The following is a 25,032-nucleotide window of genomic DNA, read 5'->3' on the forward strand; positions in this document are numbered from 1 at the left end:
AGGGCAACAGGCTTAGGCACTGCCAACCAAAAGAAAATTTCTTGAAGGGCTGAAGAAATCATTAAATCAGCATTTTCAAATCCTGGAGAGAGCTGGGTCCTTCTGATGTGCCATAATACTCCTTGTAACCCTTTGCTTGTTATCATGGGGCTCAAGGACTTACCTTGATCCTTAACAAAACGCAGAACCTTGTAAACCAGTAGCCTTGTGAATCTCTTTTGAACCTTTTGAAATGAGCAAGCTAATTTTTTTCATTATCTTGGGGAGAATGGAAGCTTGAGGAAAATGACACAAGCTGAAGATAAGAGCTTTGATTTTATATAATCAGAGTATTTGTTTTATGGATTGGATGCATCTCAAACTGAGGATGATTGTTTGAAGATAAATGTACCATATAATTTGTCTTTTCTTAAAGTAATTCTATATTGCCAAGCTATTTCAAAACCAAAACTGACATATATCAACCCAGTACTTGTGCACGTTGTCTTAACTTTTTCAGCTTCTTGTGCCTTCAGAGGCAGTAGGGCTTATCCTAGAAGAGTAGTTCTGGTTTTTGTGAGACTCTTCAGGAGCAGCAGTGATGGAATGGAGTGACACAAAAGCTCTTATCCTAAGCAGTTTCAGCCCTCAAGAGAAGACATCCTTCTCCCGCTGTCTGGCATATGAACCTACTTTGCTTCAGTACCTTTTAAAAGTAGATAATACCTGTTTCTAACGGTGCAATGACAAATGTACTTTAATTTTGTAAATCTTACTGATTAAAGTCTTCTAATACTATGGATTTTAGATTATAAGGGGGATGATAATTCTGCTTTATCTGTTGCATTTTATTGATGTTTCAATGAGAACATATGATCAATGCTGTTTTTCTTTCTTTTGCCCTTGATTTGTCTAGTATCTGAAATCTGTGCTTGTCTATGGTGAGATCCTGTTGATCGCTCGATTCCTTCCGTGGTGGTGGGTGAAAGGTGGTGGTTTCTTTATTCTTCAGCATTCTCAATATGGTTTTATTTTTGTTCTTTTGGTCTAATCGCAAGATGCGTGCTAGAAACCGCTGTTTCCTTTGGTGGAAATGTTCGACTCTTGCTCCAAACAGCTCTTCTTAGGTACCTGATTCATGCTAGCGTTCTTGCTAGTATTTGCAAGACTTCTGTTGCTTATTGAAATCCTGCTGCTTTTGTTCAGAAGCAGAGAGGACTCTGTAGCCAATCCGTTTCAGTTTTCATCTTGGTATGCCTGTTTTAGGATTAAGAACTTGAACCTGATGTCTTAACATTGTCAAGGAATCTAAGCTTACATGCCAGCTGCCACAGTATGTAGCCTTTCTATAGACGAGCGGGAGTGAATATAAAATATATCTGCATGTAACCCAAAACAGTATGCCATAAAGAACACATGCTTCTTGGCAACTGATGAGTTTTAATTGAGAGAGTAATGCTTGTACTGCGTATGTGTTACATTTCTTAGAGACATATTATTATTGAAGGCAGTTGTCTTCTGGCAAAGGGGTTTTAGTGTGTTCACTGGAAACAGTACTGCCTGTAATTAAGGCAAATCCAGCTGTAGGAAGAAGACAACAGTTTGGAGCTGAGTCAGCAATTGAGCTACGTTCTGGTTTCCTAGGTGGGAAGTGGGGTTAGGTTAATGTAATTGCCAGAACATACGTATTTATTGCGGGGGCTGTGACTTGGCTATTGCGCCTTCAAGTCTTGGTGTTTCAATGCTGCTAACAAAATCTCATTTCAACTGCTGCTGTCTTTAATTGGCCTGTTTCTGCATGAATTATCTTTGCTTCCTGTCAGGAAAATAGTCTTCTTTTAGAGAGAGTTTGCCAAGGATTGTTGAGAACACCAAAATCTTTCAGACTGGGGATTTTTGTAGATGGTGAGATTGAAGGGGTTTAGAAATAAGGTCCCGACCTCTTGAGTTTCTGTACTCAGCTTGGCAGATGCCTGTATTGGCTGTCCCGCAGCTTACATCCCTTCCTAATGTCAATGTTTCCTTTAATTTAAAATGTTAATACTGCAGCAGCCAACAGCAATTGTGACAGATTGCAGAAAGTACTTTGCCAGATAGGAAGGATTTTAGTGGTTTTATTTTTTTTCCTTTGCTCCATTCTTGTAAAATTGTCAGTACAGGAAAACTTCTGTTCTGGATGGTCTGAAAATGGTCTGGAATACGAGTTGCAAGGCTGGGAAGCCTAAAACACAATCGGTATCTTTCTAACTTTAGTTTTTTCTCAAGAAGCTGTTTCTGTGCTAAGATAGTACAGGAGACAAAGGATTAATAATTTTTTCCTTATTGTGGAATAAGTAGGGGTGGGGGATTTTTTTGCTTGCTAGTGGATGTAGCTTTCACTTAACTGCTTAAATTAGAGAAAAGGGAAAATAATGTAATGAACTGTTGAGGATTGCAGCCTTCAGTATTCACGGGTCACTTCCTCAGCATGTTTCACAAAACCAAAAAACTCTGAATTTACCCATGGGTGACCTGTGTATAAATCCTCTCTCTTTTCTAAAGGAGGACTATCCCTGGGCGTTAATCGTTTACCGCTGTTGTGAATCCTGCATGCTTTTCTGCTTCCCTGCCTTAACGTGTGATCTTCCAACTCATGCGCTGGCTGCTTGGCTGTTCTGGCAGGGCTGGGAGTGTTAAACCGGGCTTTCCAGAACATGAGAAGGTGGAATTTGAGCTGGGGGCTGTCCAGGACCCCTTTAGATGAGCAGCAACAACGTTTCCACTTTGTTTAGATTTGGGTCATTAAATAGAGGATTTTACATTAAACTGAAGGAATAAGTTTGTTCTAGGAATTTCCTTGCTTGAGTAGTTTATGAGAGAGTGCTTTTTTCCAACCACTTTTTTGATACCTTACATCAGCCTCTCCCAAAACATACCAGTGAAGGATCCTAGTACAACACGGACAACGGTTAACAGATCTTTGTCCCTTTTTTAAAGTCTTTTAAAATTCGACTGTTTCAGTAAATTGCTTATGCCTGCTGCTTTGTAGATGCTTGTGCCTAAAGCCTTACAGTTTTCTAGCTAAGGGCTCCTGCATAAAAATATTTTTCAAAACAGTTTGAAGTGATGAGTGTTCTCCCCTGCTTCTTTTTCTAGCTTTTGGAGAACTTTATTCCAACTGTGTTATAGACTAGCCATAACTGTGCACAGTATTTCTGTGGTTTTGATTTTAAGAATTCGAAACTTAAAATGTACAAACCACTGTGCCTTCATATGCAAAATTCAAAAGCAGGGTCTTAGTTTGTATCGTCACCTTTTTTTAAAATTATTCTTTTTCCAACTAAGTTTTTTATGTTAATCAAGTATAGCTACAGTCAGCTTCTTAGGTAGTATTTAGTCCCTTAATCAACTAAATTGTGAATGATTTGTATTTGCTCTACTATTTGCTCCTGCACAATGATGCTCATTTCTCCTAGTTTGTATTTTCTTCTCTTTTTTTTCTTTTAACTTGCATTAGAATCTACATTTTCTAGTGACTTTGAAAACTGGTGTTGCTTATAGATGCTTGTTTCAGGTGTACATTTAGAGCTGCCACTTAAACCCTTTCAGCTTCCTGCAAATAAAATGTGCTGTACACTTGGGAGGTCTGTGCCTCCATCATGTTATTTTCTCCCATCTGTAAAACACACATGGTTCTTGCTCAGTTTTGTGAAGTGCTTTGAAATATGAAGTGCTTTTCGTTTGGTAAGTGTAGACAATGTATACATGAGATAGCTTAAGCTGTCGTTTCAGACTTCTGCAAAAATGTGCATGATACTGAGCAGAAAAGGGGTTTATTTGACAGTGTCGTCATGTACACGTATACTTGGCATGCCTTTTTCCTTCAGTATTTGCCTTCCGGCAATGCCTTTTTTTTGCCTGCCTTTTCGCATCCATCTTCTTGTCTTTACCTTTGCTTTACTTTTCCACCCTCTTTCTCACCCATACCTGTTTACTAATTGTGCCCCCTCCCGCTCCCCAATAATCCAGGCCCTTTGACGCTGCCGACCGCTGTCAACGTGGTGGAAGCCTGTGGGACGCGTGGGCCCCGCCGAGGACCCGCGCTGTGGACGGACAGTACACCGCTTTTGTCCATGAGCGCAATGTGAAGAATGCAGGAATGCATAGCGGTGCTGGTACCTATGCTGTCCAAACCACCATGACCAGTCTCTGAGATGTGGGCCTTTCTGGAGCTTGAGACTGCTTTCTGGCAGAGGCTGGAAAATTACGTTTTGAGCTGTCTCTGTGATAAGGACAACGCACCCAAAGCTGACTATAGAGGGGAAAAAAAGCTTTTATTACGAAGGCTCTGCATATTGTGCTGTTGGTATTTAATCTTTAAAAAAAAAACAAAAACATGTAGACCAGAAGCCAGCTGTCACTCTTACATTAAAAAGAAAATATATATATAAATATATATATCTCTTTTTAATTGTGTTAAGGTTTTTCTTAATGATTGAAAAAATTATTATTTTTTTAGCTGAGTTTAACTTTGAGAGCCATGCAGGAAGTCACATTCATAATAAAGCTACACATGCAACTAGTGGATTATAATGTGGTTCCAAAAATCTTAGAGGATGTAACTGCACCTCCTTTTGAACCGTGACTATTTAAAAATATGTAAGATAGATGGTCGATCTGAAAACTAACCTTTTTTTTTAACAAGTCCTCTGAAAAATATTGTCTAGAAATGGAACAGAATTATTTTAATTTTGTAAGAATAAAATAATCAAAATTCCTGAGAAAGCAAAGAGGTTTTTTTTTTCTTTCTAGAAAATTTTCTTTCTTTTTTGCTGCTGTGCTCCAGTTGAAATGAAACAGAAATATTTCCTGACAAACACCAGCCCTACCATATGATTCACAAGGTTAATTGTTAAGTCAGAGGTTAAGACTCCAGCTTCATGGTTCATTGGTGTTCTTGGGGGCCTTTAACAACGTGAAGAACTGCCTTTACCCTTGAACACACTGTGTTTTCATGTTTCCTGAACTTAGCTGCTCTTAAATTGCAATAGTCTTTTCCTATTTAAAAAAAAAGGAGGAAAAGTTGTGGTAGAGCACTTTTAAAATTCTCTTATATTTGGCATTTAGGATAAAGGAGGTGTTTGAATGATTTTCAAATTGTTTGAATAAGTTTCAAATTGCCACAGAGCCCAGAAATAGAAAAACATTGTTTTCAGTTATCCAGCCCTGAAGAACCAAGAAAGTAAGTCTCAGCCAGGACATAACTTAATATTGCCTGAGATATTTTGGCCTCTTCACCCTTGCATCTGACAGGGGGAAAGAGACTGATAATGAAATATGAGTCTCTATTTTACAACTCAGCTTAAAAAAAAAGATATGCAAGCTACATATTAAAGATCTGTGGGATCTACAGAGGTGATTAGAGCAATCTGTTGTGCTATATTTAGTTTCAGATTTTGCAGGGTGGATGTTGTAAACTTCTGGAATGAAGCAAACCTATTTGTTTCTTATTTATAAAATTGCATAAGAATATGCAAATCAAAACGTGTTTTAACTTGAAAATATCGTATAATTTCTGTGTAGGTGAGGGAGAAGAAGCCACTAATTTTGAGGAATTTGGGAGAGTTTTCTATTTAAAATGCAAGAATATTATTGTAGTGACAACTCACTGTTTTATTGCAGAGTTTTAAGTTCTGATGTGCTTCTGTAGTGGTCAGGCCGCTGCGAGTAGTGGCTGACTCCTCGGGTGTCAGAGAAGTTTTGTGTAGCTATCATGGAATTAAAGAATAGTTGAGGTTGGAAGATGCCTCAGGAGATCGTGTAGTCCACCCCCATGCTAATAGCAGAATTGCCTAGAGCAGGTTGCGTCAGGACTGTGCCAGCCAGGTTTTGAGTATCTACAAGGATGGAGACTTCACACCCTCTCTGAGCGGCCTGTTCTGGTGTTTTACCAACCTCACAGCAAAAAAGGGTTTTTTTTCTTGTGTTTAAGTGGAATCTCCTATATTTCAGTTTGTGCCCATTGCCTCTTGTCCTGTCTCTGGGCTCCCTTGAGAAGAGGCTGGCTGTTGTCTTTACTCTCCCCCATCAGGTTTTTGTACACGTTGATGAGATGCTCCTGAGCTTTCTCTTCTCCAAGCTGAACAGTCCCAGCTCTCTCAGCCTCTTCTGTGTCAGATGCACCAGACCCTTTATCATCTTCGTGGCCCTTTGCTGCACTCCCTCCAGCATGTCCACATCTCTCTTGTCCCAGGGAGCCTGGAGCTGGGCTCAGCACTCCAGGGCATCTCACCAGAGCTGAGTAAAGGCCTGGGTGTCCCAGCCGCCTGCAATGTGCTAACTGTCACGGACTGCCCTGGGATTAAGTGCAAGTTTGGTAATTAAAGCTATGGTTAAAGTTTTCATAGCAGATTTATTGCATGACAGCAGAACTAGTTCAGATCAGGTTAGGGGAAGCAACCCTGGTTGCCTGAAATCCATCTACCTTTAGAATTGATTTTAGTATGGTATGTGTTGCATGCTTTTGCCATGTGGCTTTGAATCTTGCATGCCTCCTGAGGGTCAATTTTGGTCCGTGCTGGGCTTATTTTAGTGTGACTTCATTGACTTAGGGAGAATTATTATCCTGGTTTCCACTAGGGTAAGTGATGGCTCTCAATAGCAGGTGGAGAAGTTGTCCCACACTAGTACCAACAACGCCTAGCTGCATTTTTACAGGGACGGGTCACGTGCTCTAGGAATTGAGGAAACACACGGGTGTCTTTCTAAACAGTATGATGGTGACAGATCTTTGCTTAATATCCACAAAGGTTCTGCAGCCAGCACCTTTTCCTAAGGGTGTTTTCTCTCCTTTCCTGTAGTTGTTGACTTGCATATATTACGCTGTATCAGTATTTGGAATTGTCTTCAAACAAATGGGAGGCAGCAGAAGTCTTGGAATGTGGGACTCAGCCTGCTTGATTAGAAACTGAATGCGCGTGAACAGTCTCCATTTGTAGGATCATACATCCCCAGGATTTTTTCTTTTGCTTTCCTTACTTTAAAAGGAAAAGGAAGTTATTTTTTTCTGAATATTTTGCATTTTTGTTTAGGGGAAAAAAAAAAATCTGAAAAGGTGACAGCCTTAATTTTACTACTCTTCTTCCCTTCAGGTACAACACTGAAGGCCCCAAAATGAAGGAAATGGAAGAAAGAATTTCATGCTATTGTACTACCTTGCAGAGTCAGTGTGAGAAACTATTCTGTGTCACTGCCAGTTAGAAAAAATAAATTAGCTTGCATGGTGCTCCATGCTCTTTCAAATTAGATTACTTGCAAAAGAATTCTCTCTTTTGCAGCAGGCTCAGATAGTTACTGTATTTTGCAGATTGTATTTCACAAACTAGAAGGAAGTATTGTTTTGCTTTTCAACTAGGAAATTATAAAAAAAAAATCATACCCTTTGTAACTGAGGGCTTTCTCAGTCACGTTACGCATTGTACGCTGTATGATGCAGACTAATATCAATTTATTTGTCAGGCAAAAAGAAGAAATGATGCAGTAGCTAACTCATTTAACTGTGGGAGTTCCCTGAGCCTGTAAAGACTTCTGTTTGATCTATTAGTGGGTTGACAAACCTTTCTGTGCACTAAAACCCTTTGATTATTCCTATATTCATAATTTATATGGCTTGAACTCCTGGTATCATTTATCAGCTTTTCCCTCAGAATATTTCTTAAAATAATGCTGATAGAAGTTGATTCTGAAGACACTGGCCTTTACTTCTGAAGTGCCTTCTGAAGCCTGGCACTTGTGCCCATTTCATTCTTGAGTACTGCACACTGACTGTCGTAGAAGTCCTGCTGTTCCTGGGAAGCCTTTTATTATTTCCCGTATGATTGGCGTGACAGTTCATCAGTGTTTTGTAAGAGAAGTCAGAAATTCTCTTCAGTGATGAAAATAGTATCTTGTGCTTTTTACTTCTGTAGTCTGGCCATTTACGAAGCCTGCGTGGTAGAGTTCCTGCTGATGCTCTGAAGAGGGTGAAGGATCTGGGTGGCCTCGAACAATTTAATGCTCTTTGGGGAACTCATCTTTTCTGCCTACAAATTCCAGTGGCTGAGGGTCTCCCTAGTATGACTTTCCTCTTGCGACTGCCTATCTCAGGGTGGCTGAGTAGGTGTTTCCATGGGTCTGAAGGCAAAATGGGGTCAATTCCTACTTGAATCTTGGTTTAGGAGGCTTCTCTTGAGTCTGCCTAAAGTTCATTTACTTTCTCTGAGGCCCTGCTGTGATGCAGGGGTGAAGCTGCAGGGACTCACCCCAGTTGTCCCTGCTACCTCAGCCAGCCCTCTGTCCCGTGGCACAAATGGCAATAAGGTTTTCTACAAACTTTCGTCACCTTAACGTTAGTAGTACGCTGCTTTTGGAGCAACACTAGGCATTGAGCGTGCCATTTGAATATGCTACCAGATTTCAAGACTGCCCTTATCTCTAGCAGACAGGTTTTTGAATCAGCTCTCTTGTCTGTCTAGTAAATGTTACTGCAGTTGTCATAGGGGGGGAAAAAGGCTAGTGTAATTATTCTAGCAATTTTCTAATGAAGATAAATTTCATTTTTCACTCATTTTCTCTCCACTGTGCTGCAATCCTAAGAAAAGTGTTAGAAGATTACAGCATAAAGAAGTGTTACTGCTGCTCTACATCACCTCTCTTAGGTGGGCTTCATAGGAGCTTATACCTGCTTCCTTCAACATGTCATGGCATCAGCACCTCTCTGCTGCAGGGAAGATCTGAATTTCCTATACTCGTTGTCATATTAAACATTTGGGAGGCTATTTACAGAAAACTGACAGAAAATAGGAAGACAAGTGTTGGCTTCATTTGAAGATTATAGAACATTTTCACTCATGCATAGGCATCCTCTGATAGAAAGGTATGGGATTCAGGCTCACTTTCTTTGTTGCCTTAACTGGAAGAGCATCTATTCCTGCCTGTTACTTCTAATAATTGAAATTCTATGTATCCATCATTCCTCCTATGCAAGACTATCTGCTGCTTGCCATTTCCCATTAGTGGTGCACAGAGAGGCTGTACAGTAGATTGAAAAGTTTCCTATTACTTGCTTTGCTAGTAGCTTCTTATTCCACTGCTTTGAGAGAATCAAGCAAGTGACCTCAGTTTGCCTCATGGCAATTAATTCTCCTAAGATGATTCGTACATTATTAGCACTAGAACGGTGATATCCTGTAATCTGTTTCAGAGGTATATATTTAACATGGGGAGGATTCTTTTGGATGCTTGAGCTGGAGGGAGGAGTTTTTTCCTGGAGCCTCTAGTGACAACCTGGGACTGCTTCCAAATTGCAGGGGCTGGAGGGAGGCAAGGGGCATTAACCCATTAGCGATAAGGGAGAAGCTGGTCTAAACTGACACGTAGGAAGCGTCTCTGTCCGTGCATAAGGGTAAGTTGTGTTGTGGTGGGTACTTGCTTGGTATCATCGTTCTCTTATTTGGGACAGGACTTCCAAAAGTGATAGATTTTTCTTCTTAAACCAATATTGCAACCAAACTGTATGTAAGTATGATTGCTGATTGAAATGGGCAACAATCAAACTGCAGTTGTGTGCACAGGTTGTCTGATTAACCATCATGTTCTGCAGCAGCCGTCGTTTCCGTATTTGTTACAGTTTGCTGTTAGGATAGCTTTAGCTGTTCCTGAACTTTGAAGAGACGGATGAGATTGCTCGCTGTTTGCACAACATAAGCATCATAATGTAACTTTTGTCTTTGTAATTGTTTTTCTATTTTCATTGTAAATACGGATGGTAGGAAAAAATAAAAAGGAGACGTTTCCATTAGAAAGCAAAGGAGGTAAAACAAGTGATCTTAACAGGGTATGGAGTACATGCTGTGGTTCACTTAAAATATTGTGACTGCTAAGGTTTCATTCATGTCTCTGCGCAAGTTAATAAAAATGAAACTAGTTATAGGTATGCCTAACCGTAATGTAGTGTCAATGCAGACCTATGCCGTGCACCCTTCTGCCCTCCTTTCTGCTTACAAGTGTTGGGTGAAGTGCTGTACAAATAGCTTTTTGTGAACGGTATCAACTTATCTCCCCCTAACTTTTCTTTTTCTTGTGTAAAAATCCGAAGCGTACCTTGAGTTTGTTAGAAAAACTTCAGATGTTTGTTCCAAAAAATGTATTTAATGGATAAAAGCTTCCCTTCTTCTCTCTTCATGTTTTCTACTGCTATGTGATGAAGCAGCAGGCAATGTGGACCTGTTCTGTTATGAAGTCACTTCTACAGACATGAAATATTCCATTTTTTGTTTCAAACTCACTGAAACCCAATGTCTATTAGTTACCTGAAACGGTTTTTACAGAATGTGTCTGGTTACCAGAAGACAGCTTGAAAAAAAGAGATTGCGTGTGTTGAAGTTTTTTCTTGTTGCAGGAAGAGTGGTAACATGATTCTGCGTATCTCTGTCCGTCTTTCTGCCTTTGCAGCGTACCTATTGTTGATTTGCTAGACAGCACGGAGTTGCCAGAAACTTGTGTTGATGATGCCGTAGGCCGTCCAGTTGTTGGCTTGGCAACAGGAGATTCAGAAGAGGCTGTTAGTTGCCCTCGTCCTGGCACAAAGGAAACTGCTGCTGAAAAAGCAGACTCTGATCGTAAGCAAACTTACAAATTTTTCCCCTATTATCATGACATGTGGGGTGAAAGTTAACTGATTGGGTTGTTATGAAGTTGTTTCCTTACAAAAATTCCGAAGTGTTTTAGAAAGCTCCCTAACGTTATATGCATAAGGACAGTTTTACCCACCACTGGGACAACAAAGTCAGTCAGCTCTCCCTGTTTCAGCTGGAAGCAGCTGATTTCCAAGGACAGAGGTACAAAGGAAAAGTCACAGTTCTTCCTGGGATCTGACTTCAGCCACAAATACAGTGAAGTGCAACCAGCTGAGCACTGAACGCCTGCTGCTTGCTCGTTCACTGTGAGGATGGCTGGGCAAGTGAACTTTTAGGAGCGTAGAGCGTTGTGATTAGGTACACACCGTCTGGAGGCTTGAAAGTTGCATTGAAGGTTGAGCAAGTATTGTCCCCCATCCCTGTGCTTTTTTCCCCACAACTTTAAAACCATATAATTAGTGTTCAGGAAGAATGCAAGTTACAAGTCAAATAACTCCGCAGTGACATTAGGAAGATGATATCTTTTCTGTCTTTTTAGCATTTGAAGACACGTTCCTAAAACTGAAACAGCTGGAGACAGAGTGCAGCAGCCCCGTGCCAACGGAGCGTCCCAACGTAAACATAAACGTACAGGTACGTGGGCTTCGTTCCTCCTGGCAGAGTCGCTGAGTTTTGTTCAGATCATTCTGAAAAGTCTTCCACTGACCTTGGGCCATTTGCAAGATTTTTAAAAATATGAATGAGTAACATTGGGGGATACTAAAGGAAATACAAACGCTTTGTTATGTATAAACCTGTGTGTGACAGGGCAGTGAGATAAAGATGGGGGTCAGAGGTGCACATGCATGTATGCATACTGCGGCCTGGTGAAATTGTCTAAAATCAGTGGGAGTAAAAGGCATAAATGCTTGAAATGTTCCTAAGTTGTCTTTATCTGTAGGTTACTAAGTATACAGCGTTGTATAGTTCACCCTCTTTCTTGAGGGGTTGAGATGCTTTCCTGGTGTTTTTCCGTTGCCTTTGGTAACCATCCCAGAACATTGTTTTGACGTTTTGTTATGAGTCAAGTTTGCTGGTGATCCGTCCCTCCTGTTAAGTAACCAGTTTTTGCCTGCTCTCTGAAGTAGGTGTTAATGTTCTGTGTGTTTACATAGAGAGGAGTGATGTGGTTTGATTTAGTGCTCTCATAAACCCTTTTGAGCAAGTGAGGCTGCATTTCCACGGGCAGCTGAGGCAAAGTAGAGCTTCAGTGCCCTGAACAGGGCGAGGGCTCTCTTCTCCATTGCTCCTCTTTGCTCTTCCTTCTCTCCTCTGTCACCTCCAGGAATCATTGCATGTTTCAATGAACCAATGTGGCCTACAAAATGGCAAACAAAAAATGTTTTGCCTTTTTGTTTTGAACTTTTTGTTAAGGTCTTGGGTTTTTTTTGGGTTTTGTTTTGTTTTTTTAAGTTGTTAAATAGTGAGTTAAATAAATTCATGGAAGGGGTCAGAGAAATGCCAGAACCATAGTGAAAATGAGTAGTGTTGCTAGAAGGGATGGAGAGGGCAGGATCCTCCTTTACAACAGCAGTGAACTTGCATAGGTTCACCAGTTAGCAGACAACTGCACCCATGCAGGATATTCTTCCTTTTTTTTAATGAGCTTTAAAAAATTTGGAATTTAGATTTCCCTTACTCTGCTTCCTCCGGTGTTAAAGCTTTAGGTGCTTTATTGCACTTTGAACAGCAGAGAGATTAAAACACCTAGCAGTGTTATCTCTGTTTGTACTACCCTCCCTTGCAGGGAGGCCTGAGGATTTATCTAACTTCGGTAAAGCAGCTATGGTTTTTCTTGCTCCCTCAATAGTAAAATGAACCAGGTGCCAAGAGAGGTGTTTAGCAGTACGTGTTCGGGCTAAGCCCGTGCCTGAGCATTTGTTCCCCCCTCCGTGTGAGAAAAGGCTGCTGCTTTGGTATGCTTGGTGCTGCAGGCTGCTTGGCTCCCGTCCCCTTTAAGGACTGTTGTCAGGGATGCCTTGTGCGCCTCGCTGCTTGGTGAGTGCATTACAAAGATTACCAAGTCTCTAAGAAGATTAGTCAGTAGCCTATAGGTCCTGTTATGCCGAGACACTGCCTCCGCATAAACTAAAGCAAATGAACACGGTTTATTTCGGAATATTGTTGCCTCTTGAGCTCCATTTTAGTTCAGACAGAGAGGGGAAAAGAACATTTAATTGGTTAACTGGAGAGAATGGAGCAAAAGTATCTTAGTGATTTTTAAATTGTGGCTGATATATAGTAAGCAAGATAAGATTCCTGTAGTGAGCTAATCTAACAAACAGCTGCCAATACAGTACAGTCACAGTTATCCAGCTGCTGTCATATGAGGTGCCAAGTAACTTTGGATATTAGGGGTTACAGCTACTGGGCTGACAGCAACCTGATTAGAGAGCAAGAACGTTAACATAACTGAGAAATACATGATGTATGGATCAAGAGCATGCCAGCATGAGTCTTTCTGTGGGTAAAAGAGACTTCAGCTTTCAAGAAGGAAGCGCAAACTCTATTATGGAAACGTAAGAGTAGATCATCAGTGGTTTTCCTTGCATAGAAAAAATTGAATAAAGCTTTTCAGCCGATGATGTAGCTTCCCAAGAGGTCACTTCAGAGTGTTTGTTTAAAAAGGTAGACAAAGATTAGAGACTGTCTCTCTATAGTTTAAATTCTGTATGCTTCAAATTGCAAAGACGTGTAGGTTACAGTAGCGCCAAATGAGCGCACCCAGTTGTGATTAGAGATGAAGGTTAATGGTTCGGAAATGAGTCCTGAGAAGAGTGACCTAAGAATAACTATTAAAACCCCTTTGTTTCCTGCTTTTGAAGGCTGCTTTAGAAAAAATATAAATTTCCACTTACGGTGTTTGTTACAAAATGTACCTTTTGGCTCTCCTCCTGCACTACTTCTGTCCTTAATCTATTTGTAAAAGAGGTGTTTATGGCATCTTCTTCTGATCGAACTGAATGGGACTGCAATATATCCACGAAAACCTTGCAGGGAGCTTAGATCCTGGAGCTTTCTCGTACTTCAGATGAATGCAGTGTTACGGTGTTCTCTCTGAAAGTGTGTGATTACAAATTTCAGCAAGTCTCATCTCCCTTAAGTTTTATCAGTGCATAAGATACCTACCTACGTAGCAACAGTTACAGCACATAAAGGATTTCGTAAAAATGCCTCGGGGAAAGCACTAGCTTTCTGCTTATGAAGGCAGAGCTGCATCCTGAACTTCGTAAGTGACAAGTCAAATGCCAATGAACTGTGCACTTCAGCTTTGTTAATTAAAAATCTTTAACTATTTTCCATCAGGGATCAGAGATGGCCTGACAATCATCTTTACGTTATTCTGTACTTGCAATCGATCAATCTTGATTGGTTTCTCTGACAGGGAAATATTTATCTAGCTATCCGTGTTCTTTTAGAGAAAAAGAGAAATCTTTCTAGAATGAGAACTGGGAAGGGAGGAATGAATGGCTTCATTCTTCACCGCTGCTCCCTGCCAAAGTCTGTTGGGATGGAAGAATGCGACTTTGTCCTTTCCCAGCTTTCACTGGGGCAGTGACCAGATCTGACAAAAGAGAGAGCACATGGCTCTTAAATACACCGACGCTCCGCTTTCATCAGCTTCTGAAGTGAAACGAACAATAAAAAGTTCACCCTATTTGCCCATGTTCGGAGTCTGCTCCAGAGTCAGAAATGCAAGGACGTGAGGGTTTTCTTTTTCTGAATTTGTTGGGATATGTAAACATGTGGAAGTTGCTCCAAAACAGGCCTGTATTAGATTCCATCTCCCTGCACGAAGGGATTTTTCAGTGGCACCAGGAACGCTGCTCAGAAGCAGAAAGGATTGGGATCGCACACCCTGCTGCTGCTGCCTTTAATCTTGCCTTCCCTTTTTGCATCGCTGCCTAGCTCTGTGTTTTGCGTGAAGAATAGAGTACAGATATAGTTTGTCTAGTACATGGAAACAATAAAAATTTGTAATGAGCTAGAATATTGACAAACCCCAGCAGCTTTACTGTGTTATGTGAAAAACTGAAATGTCTTGTAAATTAGACATCTTGAGGTGTTATCAGGTGCCAGATGCTTTCCCCTCTAGCTACGTGCGCTTTCATTAAAAAAACCGGTAAACCCAATGCTTTTTCTCAAGCACAAAATAGAAAGGATTGAGAAAAATGTATCTTAGTATTGATGGAAATATTTCCTTGGTGGTATAGAACTTATGCTTGCTTACATTACGTTAAAATATTCCTTAATAGTGCTAAACTTTTCAAAAGTTGGGAATCTAATTGCTAATAGATTAGAGTGACCTAATTAAACTGGTTGTTCAGGTGGGGGAGGCTGAGAGGAAGTCAAACCACATAGCGGTGCCTAAGCACCAGCGTGCTGATGTGCTCCGTGAAAATAATCGAATTCAGTAGGTCACTGGTACTGGACTAACGCGTTACAAATCCTGTGCAGGACCTGCTGTATACAGCATCTGGTTCAGCGAGGTCCAGTGTAAGGATTTTAGGATTATCACAGTTGAGTACTGCGACTGTACAAATAATCATAATTAAGTTTTAATTATTCCAGACTTTTGGCAATTCCAGCAGCTTCTCTAAAATAAAAACACATAAATGTTTAATAATTAATTGTTTTGTTAGTCTTCATGAATTATGTGAATGTGCGTCTCTTAATATGTGCTAGCAGTAGTCATTAGCAACACTGGTTGTTGGTCCTCATACCTTTTTATTTTTTACCTTGAATATTTTGCAAAGTTCATTGCTGACTGGGGTCAAAATTTTAAAACGAGTTCTCCTTTAGATAGTCTCGTAAATTCCTATTTGGATGCCCTGAAAGGTGATTTAGAGGGAGACAAGAAAAGGAAATGTTTTTCCCCTCTCTAAAGACCGAATACCTGGAAGTTCTCCCTAGCGTTTCCAGTGAAGGAAAAAAGCTAAAAGTGGATGGAGAGCTGGGGGGGGAGAGGTATTCACCTCTTTTGAACTTCTCTCCCCTGCTCGCTCTCTCGGCGATGGGCTTCATTCCTTCTGGCCCCGCCGCAGTGCAAGCAGGAGGGCAGCGGGACTGCGCCTGCAGCGGGGCGGCTTGGGGGAGCGCAGCGCTTGCCTCCGGCGGAGAGCCTGCCTGGGCCAGCGCGGGGGGCATGTGGCGAGCAGAGCAGGACTCTGTCTCCCCCTGCTGAGGCATACCCCGAGAAGAAAGGTCACGCGGTTTAGTTTCCACTCAGTTAATTAACTTCTGTCGCTAATCAAATAGCAATTAGTAGATTGAATGCTTAATTAACATTTTATGATTAAGAAAGGCAATTCACATAATGAAATATACTGTAGTGAAAGGTATCTCGTTTTTAATTGTCTTCATTATGTAGCTGGCTGCAAGTTTGCCCTGATATAATCAGTGATGGGAGAGGTAGCTCAGAGCACATTAAACTCTTGTTCTAATTGATAAGTGGATTTTAAGGTAAAAATCTTCCCAACTTGCATTTGAGAGTAAATTATCAACTTATAGTTAGGCTATACTGATATGATATAACATGATGGCTGCTGTATTGATCTCCTATCAGTCAACTAGGCTGCAGATTTAGGGTCCACTTCAGTTCTTGCACACTGTATTTTTAGCACAGCACTTTGCATCTCCACTTTTACGCATTGTGCTTTTTTTACTTTATGTTTTGCTGTGACTTTACAACCGAGTTCCAAAATAAAGGAAAAAATTGCTTTTTCATTTCAGTATAAATCTGCTGACTTTCCTCTCATTCAGAGCCTTGTTGTTATTTAGAGATGTTAATAAACTTCAGCCCAGACTTTTCCATGTAGGAACTGCTTCTAATAAAGATGTTTTCACGTCTAGGATGAAGTGGTAAAGTTGACAGATAAATGTCTCAACAATGCAATTGAGAGCCCGATCACGGCAGCAATGTGGCTTCCAGCAGATATCAAAAGCAATATCCTGAAGGCCCAGGCAGAAGCAGGACCCAAGGTAAATACTCAACGGATAAAGGACTGTGACCTTCTCAAATGTTTTATTTCTCTTTAATTGCCTGGTGCTGGGAGAAGGTGCCTTGCAGACAAGGGTGCTCCAAGAGCCAAGGTAGAGTGAGAGCCTTTCAGCCTTTCTTCACAATAATAGTCGTCCAGTTCTGGAATGGTTGCCCACGGAGGAATCTCCGTCCTTGATGATACTCAACATGTAACTGGACAAGGCCCTGAACAAGCCCTGGTTTGAGCGGTTATTGAGCCAGATAACGTCCAAAGGTTGCCTTCTAACCAAGAAATTATTCTGTGATTCTGTGACTAAGACTATGCTTCTAGCATGTTCTAGTAAATTCGGTAGCAAAGAATGGTATTTTATTTGGCTACGTCAGTGAATTATTTTTATTTCTGCACTGAAGTTTTCACATAGAATTGATGTTTTAAGTCCCTGAGCAGTAGATGAACAGCACACTTCCGTGCTGGGAGGGAGGTGCTCAGCTCTTCTGTGCATCTCAGAACTGACACAAGATGGAAATAGGTATCAGAAGTGTATATCTCTGTTCATTTTTTTCTTCTCAGGTCGTGAGAGAAGACAGCCTGACAGGTGTCAAGAATTCCAATATTCAGGATGCTGCTGCCAGGTACTGAATAGATTTGGAAGAAACGCGTGATCTAGGTACCCAAGTACAGCACTGAGAACCTGCAGTGTGGTCTTTCAGTGCCTCAGTGATCATTGCATTTTACCTTGCATAGTGTAGCTTAACCTGGTGAATGTGAAGTGTTTTTAAAATGCAAAGCAGCAAGCACTATAGTTGCTAAGTTTTATTATATACAAGATAATCCAGATACTCTTTATTCTCCCGTACTTTAATTTGATAAACGTTGTTCCAACAGCAGCTTCAATCACCATAGTTATTTCTGACCTGTGAACAACTTCAGTGTGGGGAGAGGGGATGGGTCTGTTTACAGTAGCTGTTTTCTAGCGGAGAAAAAAAAATACAAAAACCTGACACTGCCAGTTGATTTCCTGAGAATTACTGAATCTCAAACGATTGCTAGTTCCAGTGGGATTTCAGGCATTGAAAAAGTTACAACAGGTAATTTCTTGACCATTTGTGAAGATGAGCTTATGTGAGACCTCAGAGGGCACATGGGGATATTGAATAAAACATACACCTAGCGATATCAAAAATATGCTGTAACAAGTGATTCATGAAGAACTTTCCGTGGAAGGCTGTACCTGTTTTTTTTTTGTTTTGTTTTGTTTTTTGTTGTTGTTTTGTGCCAGGAGCATTCTCCCATCAGGCAAAACACAGAGTAGTCCCCGAGCAACCAGTCCAGTATTTCAAGACCCAAGAGAGCTGCTGAAAGCAATCCCTGCCTCAAACACCTTTGTTCCGTAAGTGATTCAGGAAAAACGTGTTTCTGGGGTAAGGGAACCACGGGGAGGTGGTCATGAACAGGTCTGAAAAGATGAGGAACAGTTGCTGAGCATTTAGGCTACATCTAACTAAGCAGGTTTACCCATGCATCTTTAATGACTGTTGCAACAGTTAATCAGTGTAGGCCAGGCCTCGGGGTGAGTATCCTAGCAAGCAGTAGGCGAATCTCTCTCATCGTCTGAAACAACTGAAATACCTGACATCTGCTGCCCCTGGCTCTGAAGAGGAAGATAAGAGGATGGCGGGGAAGGCTTCAGGTGAATTAGAAAGAAGGGCTGAAGAAGCTCTTTTGAGATAGAAGACATTGATACTGTTGTGTCTATACACAGCTGTAGCTGAAACTATGGAAGAGAGCAGTAATCAGCGGAGGTAGTTGGAAGGCATTTGCTTCAATGTACTTTTAAACCTCAGTCTTTTGTCTGCCTCACATGGAACTGGTGTCGAGTTTTTGGGTTGAGCTACCAGGGAAGCAGCACCGTTTCACGCTATCAGGCCGTGTGCTGATGAGAATGTTTTCTCCTTTCAGTAGTGCGTTAAATGAGGACAACGCTGCCTCTAACCATGAGGACCTGCTGATTCCAGCTAGTCTGGCTCCAGCTGAGGAGGCTGCTGTTTCAAAGGTATTGCCACCCGCCAGCCTGGAAGGTTTCTGTGTGTCATGTTCCGAGTTCAGAGCTCCTGATGCCGGCAGGCAAGCGGAGCAGACCTTGCTGCATGCCTCTCCTAACTCAGTGGATACCGGTGTTGGGGAATGCCAGAGGGCGCGCTCTGGAGCAGACAGGGACACTGTACGGATCTCTCCAAAGGCCATTTCTGAGTGTCCTTTCAGGTTCTTTGCCTGACGCTTATTTTTCTAAGCTGATTGTTTTCCTCATGCTGGTGGGGAGCCCCATGTATCCCAGTGATTTGATGCTCCACGAAAGACACTGCAGGGGTGGAATTCTGACATAGGCAATTCCTATCAAAATAACCACAGAGGGAAAAGTTTAAATTGAAATGTTTAATTGTTGTATTCTGGTTACCTTAAAGATAAGGTAACTTTTAACTGGGCTCCATGAAATGCACACAGTAACTTAGGGGTCAGCTTTCCTTTGTCTCTCTCCAAAAGAAGAGTCCAACATTGGACTCTGCTGTTACTTCAACAGACTGAGGGGTTATTCTGGACCACTAAAGCACCATGCCCTTTAGCTGTTGTCCCTCTAAACCAGTATTATGTAGCTGATCTCACTGAATAATTACCAATTTAATCTTCTGAGTTCAAATACTCAGCTCACAGACCTCGCCGACCTTTTTTGTCGAATGGCGCAGTACCCCATCTTTGCGTAGGAGAATGGGACAGTTTCACAGCTTACCTGGCAATGACATTGTTTCCAGTACGTTGATGAGAATCAGTGAAATGAAAAGGCTATTAAAAAAGATCATACAGAAAGATTTGAGAAAACAGACCTGATAAACAGTGGTGTTCATTAAGGACACTGGTCTATAACTTGGGAAGCCACTAGAGCATTCAGCAGACCTATCTGGTTACTACTGGGAATTCAATTCAAAACTGATTTATTCCATAGAGCACTCCAGATGACCAGGACGTTTCCTTAACATCATTGACAGAGAATCTAATTGACTTTACAGAAGCCACACCTCGGGTAAATGTATTTCAAAACCAAACTTTTTCCTTCACACGTAGAGTGGGTTTTATTGTCAAACTCTCCTCTGGCTTTAGTATCTGTCTACCAGGCTTGGGTCTGCTGCCGCAGAGTGAAGTGGTGACTGACCTGGATCACTGCATGTATGCCCCCTACTTGAAGGGTGGCTGGTGCAGGGTTCTAGACCCTGCAGCTTTCTGATGGAAGTGAGGGAGCCTGAGGAGTTAACTCGTATCTGTGCCACAAGAGCCTGTAGTCTTATTTTAGTACACCTGCAAGTGCCAGCCTGCTTCTCAGGCTTTTGGGTATATATAATACTTCGGAAATTATATGTAAATGTGTATATACACACAGAGACATATATATGTGTGCGTGTGTGTATATATGTAAAATAAATACTTGGAAAAAGAACCTTTTGATACAAATCAACCCTTTTACATGGATAAAACAATCTCTTATAGTCTGCCAGCGAAAAAGGAGTTACATTGCGTGCACTAAAAAAAAGGGGAAGGAGTAGGACCTTTAAGCTGTTCACAGAAGTGTGCTCTCAGTTAACTTTGTCCACAAAGCAAAAACCAAAAAGGGTTCAGTTGCCTTTCGGAAGGGAGCGCTGTGCTGAAACAGCTACCGGTGAGCTTCTGCGAGTGAGTGGGCCTTGGCTGTGTGCTGCGTGCGTGCCATTGACCTTTTGGTGTGAAGTCACATCCGTAGCTAATCACTAGCGTGGTTCGAAGACTAGCGATGGACAAATGGCTGAGATCGTTTTGGGAGGCAGTATTGTTTTGGGAGGCAATGTTCTGAGAATGTTCTCAGCTACTTCCAGCCTTTTCTAATGAGCATTGGTTTGCTTTTTGTAGGTGTCTTCCCAGCCCACGATAACACCGAGGTGGATAGTGCCAGTGAGTTATTTGACCATTCCTTAACAACAACAACAACAACAACAACAACAACAAAAGAGAGAGCTTTTGGCATGATTAAGAAATGGGAACTGAAGTAAAATAATAAAACAGAGTAATTTGTAACAATTTGAAAGCCCATAAAATAATGTACCAGACCAAAAATAAAGCAAACTTATTCAACTGGAGTAAATCAAACAACATAAATACCCTGTTAATATTTAAACTTCATTTTTGCTGCGTTACATTGTGGGTAAATGCCATAAAGTTTCTTTAAGAACATGCATTTAGTGAAGCCCACCCTGGAACTTGATGAATCTTAGTTTTTACTGTCATAAATAAATCATATTGAAAAATTAGCTTGTCTTGTCCTGGCAGATTTTTATTTCAGTTCCCTGTTTCATTCTCCCCAATCCAGACTGGACTGATTTCCAATGGGCCTTTGGGAAATGATGTTGCCTTAGCTCTGAAGGCAGTGAAGGGCAGCACGGAGACTCTGTTGTCGTCAGCTGGATTGCCACCATCCCAGCAGGCATCCAAAGCCCTGGCAAGGTAAGGTCTCCTCAGCACTCCCTTCAGAAGTCTGCATGGGGTGGAAAGGATGTACTCTTACTGCTTCCACTTCAGTAGTTACCCTGGTCATTTAGACACGGTGCCTTCTTTTGCTGCGCTTATAAACTGGAGTTCTGTCTCACTTTATAGCAGTTGAAATCTTATAAATAAATAGAGCAGCTGATGTGTGTATCTTTTTATATAACATTGTTTGAAGGGTAAGAAAACCTTTTTTTTTAATTCAAGTAAGTTAAGGAGCAAAGCATACAAATTTAGCTGGAGTTGGAAGTAAACCTGTTCTCATTATAAGTGCTATAAAATCAATTAATTCCTTTTAATTATCATTTCATTTCAGTTTCTTTCCTTATCTGCTAACATGTTTCAGTACTGGACTAAAATTATGGTGCAGGTGCATTTTCTGAGAAATCTCTTGACAGTGTTTCAGTACCTGTCAGAGGATTGGCAGGGGTGGGGGGATGCCCCCCAGTTATTTCCAAGCTGTAAGGAAGTCGGAGAACGGAATCTGTAGAAACCTTTCCCCTTGCTATTCCATTCTGCCGTGCTGGTGAGGCAGAATGGCGGCGGTGATGATCAGGCCTTTCGGTGAACTTCTTACAGTGCGGATGCAGATGGCAATGATGCCACTGCTGCCCTGTGTGAAATTGGTCATTTGCTCTTCTGCAGTTGTCCATTGGGAAGGTTTGTCCATTGGTCTCATTAAATTATGAGGGGAACAGCTATTAACTCTCTTTGGAACAATACTCGTATTTTTCTAATCTGTCATGGCAGATCTTTTTAGAGGAGTGTATTTACAGGGCCTCATTTTTTTTTTTTCCCCTTTTAGCCCAGTTACTGAGGATGCTACAATAAGAACGAAATGTTTACTCACCACTGAACTCTAGAAGAAGGAGTTTCTGCACTTCCCACCTTGTAAAAACTCTAATCTTCTAACATATCTCCAAGCGGATCCTTCCAAAAGACTTGCTTGGGATCAAACTCTTGCTGAACGGGAGTCAAGCGGCCCGCTGGTTTGCCAGGATCCAGGATGAGACTTCTACATTTATTGCAATCAAACTGGAATTACAGTCTAAACCAGGATATAAAACCACATGCACGTCTGATCTTCTCCCCCAGGAGAAGTGACGTACCACACTGGAGCTAGTTCTGAACGCGAGGAACAGGATCTAGCTGTGATCCGCTCGCGCTAGGTTTAGTGTCACTTACCCTGTGCTGCCTCCCAAGTGTTAACGGAGAGCGTTCCCCGCGGTGTTAGCGATGTGGGGTGTGAGCACCCCGTCCCTGACCTCTGTCGATTAATATTGGAAAGATGAGGAGAACTTGCAGGGCCACCTTGTGGCCGCACTCCGTGCGGTGGCTCACAGCAGCAATGACTGTTTCATACGGCCAAGGACGTTTTCTTCTGTGTGATTATCCCCTCTGTGTTTCCTTTGTTTCACCAGCACATACTCTCCTTTTGGGCCTTAAACCCCTTCGTAATCCTTGCACCTCTTGTTACAGTACCTGGAAAGAATGAAAATCCAGTCTGTCAGTGACCAGCTACGTTGGCTGGATTTGAGCTGCTCGTTGCAACCGGGAAAAGGAAGATTAACCTGCCAAACAGCTTCTACCATTAGCAGACTACAGCAGAGGTCCTGCATTTTGACACTGATTTTTTCATTTTCTATGTGATTCAAATACATGCATTTTAGGCTAGAGATATGTATGTTTTAAATGCTCAAGCAGTGAAGGTATGAGTACAGCTTGCTTCAGGAGCTGCTTATTGGTTAGTTTTGTTGTCATATAGGACTAGGAAGGAAAAGAATTTTCTTGTTTCTATTCATGCTGTTTCTGGGTGGTGTTTCCAGATGGTGTGCTTTGGGAATGCTTACCAGGGATGTCAGCGGCATGAGGGTGGAATTAGGTCAGTTCTTAACACCACCTCGAATCCTGTTCCCAGTGACATCTCACAGTTGTATGTGGAACAAAGAATAGAAAGCATAAGGTGAAAACAGGAAAAAAAGATGAGAAGTTCCTCTAAGCGGTTCACTCCTTTGTAGAAGGAAGGTAGGAGCACTTGCAAGAGCACGCTCTGCAGAGCTGGTGGAGGCCTTGTGGTGCTGAGGTGAGGTACAGGATACGATATGTAAGAGATCGTTTGAGTCCTGGGCAGCAGGATCCTCCTGTGGAGACGTAGCGGCGAGCACGTGGGCGCGGGGGATCCAGCCTGCGGAAGGGGTCAGTGCGGAGTCCGAGGGAGGAGACGTGCAGAAGCCCGACGATGAACTCCACATCTCCTGACAGGGAGGCACAGATGAAACAACCAGGATCTTTCTTTCTTAGGAAGAGGTTTGTACATATGACTGGGGTTGGAGAATGTTTTCTGCGTAGTGCTCCTGTTTATAAATATTTATATACGTGTGGTTCTTAGGAACAATTTTAAATGTGAAAGTTGGTTCTGAAACCCGTATGCACAACTTCATTTCTGCACCCCGGCTGCCTGCACGTCTCTCAGTGTAGACGAAGATTTGGACCAAACCACTGTGGGCTGTGCAAGCAAGCCGGTGCCCGGCTAGGCTGCTGCCTTCAGACGAGGGCGTTCTTGCTGCTGCTCGTGTTTGCAGGATGCTGAATAAAGGTGTTTCGGAAGAAGCCGCATGGCATTTCCCTGGCCCACTGCCACTCCTCAAAACCCCTGAGGCCTTAATAGAGAACCATAGAAACCATGGGGAGCTCCTGGAGCTGACATAGATGAGTGACTCTCTGCAGACAGTGATTTGCAGCCATTGCCTCAAGAACCGGGAGTCCAGATTGGTGGCAGGCGCCTCAAGTCCCCCCTCCAGCCAGCGCCTAAAGCCCTGCCCGGGCCGGCTCTCCGCTCCCTGCGCCGCCGGCCGGAGCGGGGCTGCTCCTCTGGACCAGGTGGAGTGTTTCTGCTCGCCAGCCATTCAGCTCTGTCACTGTCACTTCCAGTTGAGTATCGGCTTGGTTTTGCTACTTTCTAAGTCTGAGCCTTATTGCATATTAAAATGTAGAAGGTTCCCGATTCAAATACCAAATGGCTTAGCCTGGATTAATGACACAGTTGCCAGCAACATTCCTGCAGAAGGGAAGCTATGGCTGCAGCAGCCTGCTGCCTGCACAAAGCCAGGGCTGGGGGGGGAAACTTGGCGCTTGCTGTTGAGCTGTTTGCTCAGCAGCTGAGCTGGCGTTCGCCAGCTACACGTGTTGGTTTTGTAAATAGACAGAATGCAGCAGCATTTTCTTGAAGGCATGTTTGATATTTGACTCCTCCCGTTGGGTTCAGGAGCTCTGCGAACTGTTAGCTTGAATCCTGCCCAAAAGCAGAATAACAAGTTTACAGTTTTACAGCATTGCGTGTTGATTACCATCCCTAGCTTCCTCCTGAGCAATCACATACAGCGAATAACAAGTAAATAACGTGTGGTGAGTGCGTCCCCCTAACATCTGAGTGGTTCCAAGCAGCCAACTGTTATTTCAGCATGGTCGGGATAGCGGTGATCGGGGCGGGGCGGGGGGGGGGTGTGTGTGTGTGTGTGTATTTACACACATGTGTACGCACACAAAATTTCAAAGGGGCAAGGTTTTCCTCATTTTTCAGAGGACTAATACTTGAAACTTTATTTAAAAATTCAAAATTTTCAACTGTTAAATTGGAGACTTGCAATTTCTAGTAGATTTGGGGCTGCAAACCCAACTCCTTCCAGTGACGTTTGATACTCCATTTAACGTAGCTTATTTAGCTATTCCAAATCATCGTTTATACAGGGAGCCTGGCGAGACCGAGGCGCCACGGTTACGTGATGGGAACAGACCCACGGGAGGTACCTGAA

The 25,032-nt window shown here is 42.2% G+C and overlaps 1 protein-coding gene across 2 annotated transcripts in view; it reads left to right on the top strand.

The window, feature by feature from the left end:
* The window catches only part of EPB41L5 (erythrocyte membrane protein band 4.1 like 5), a 58,033-nt gene extending 35,098 nt beyond the window's left edge, over positions 1–22,935 (top strand). For both annotated transcript variants that reach the window (XM_082311999.1, XM_082312000.1), the window contains exons 17-26: positions 10,450–10,616; positions 11,173–11,267; positions 16,527–16,655; positions 17,228–17,289; positions 17,937–18,047; positions 18,617–18,710; positions 19,656–19,733; positions 20,591–20,632; positions 21,048–21,181; positions 22,026–22,935. In XM_082311999.1, the coding sequence (XP_082168125.1) occupies positions 10,450–10,616; positions 11,173–11,267; positions 16,527–16,655; positions 17,228–17,289; positions 17,937–18,047; positions 18,617–18,710; positions 19,656–19,733; positions 20,591–20,632; positions 21,048–21,181; positions 22,026–22,083 (970 nt within the window). In that variant the 3' untranslated portion in view covers positions 22,084–22,935. The remainder of the gene's footprint in view (positions 1–10,449; positions 10,617–11,172; positions 11,268–16,526; positions 16,656–17,227; positions 17,290–17,936; positions 18,048–18,616; positions 18,711–19,655; positions 19,734–20,590; positions 20,633–21,047; positions 21,182–22,025) is intronic.
* The last annotated feature ends 2,097 nt before the right edge of the window (positions 22,936–25,032 follow it).

This window comes from Platalea leucorodia, assembly GCF_965183815.1.
Source record: "Platalea leucorodia genome assembly, chromosome: 5".
NCBI lineage: Eukaryota > Metazoa > Chordata > Aves > Pelecaniformes > Threskiornithidae > Platalea > Platalea leucorodia.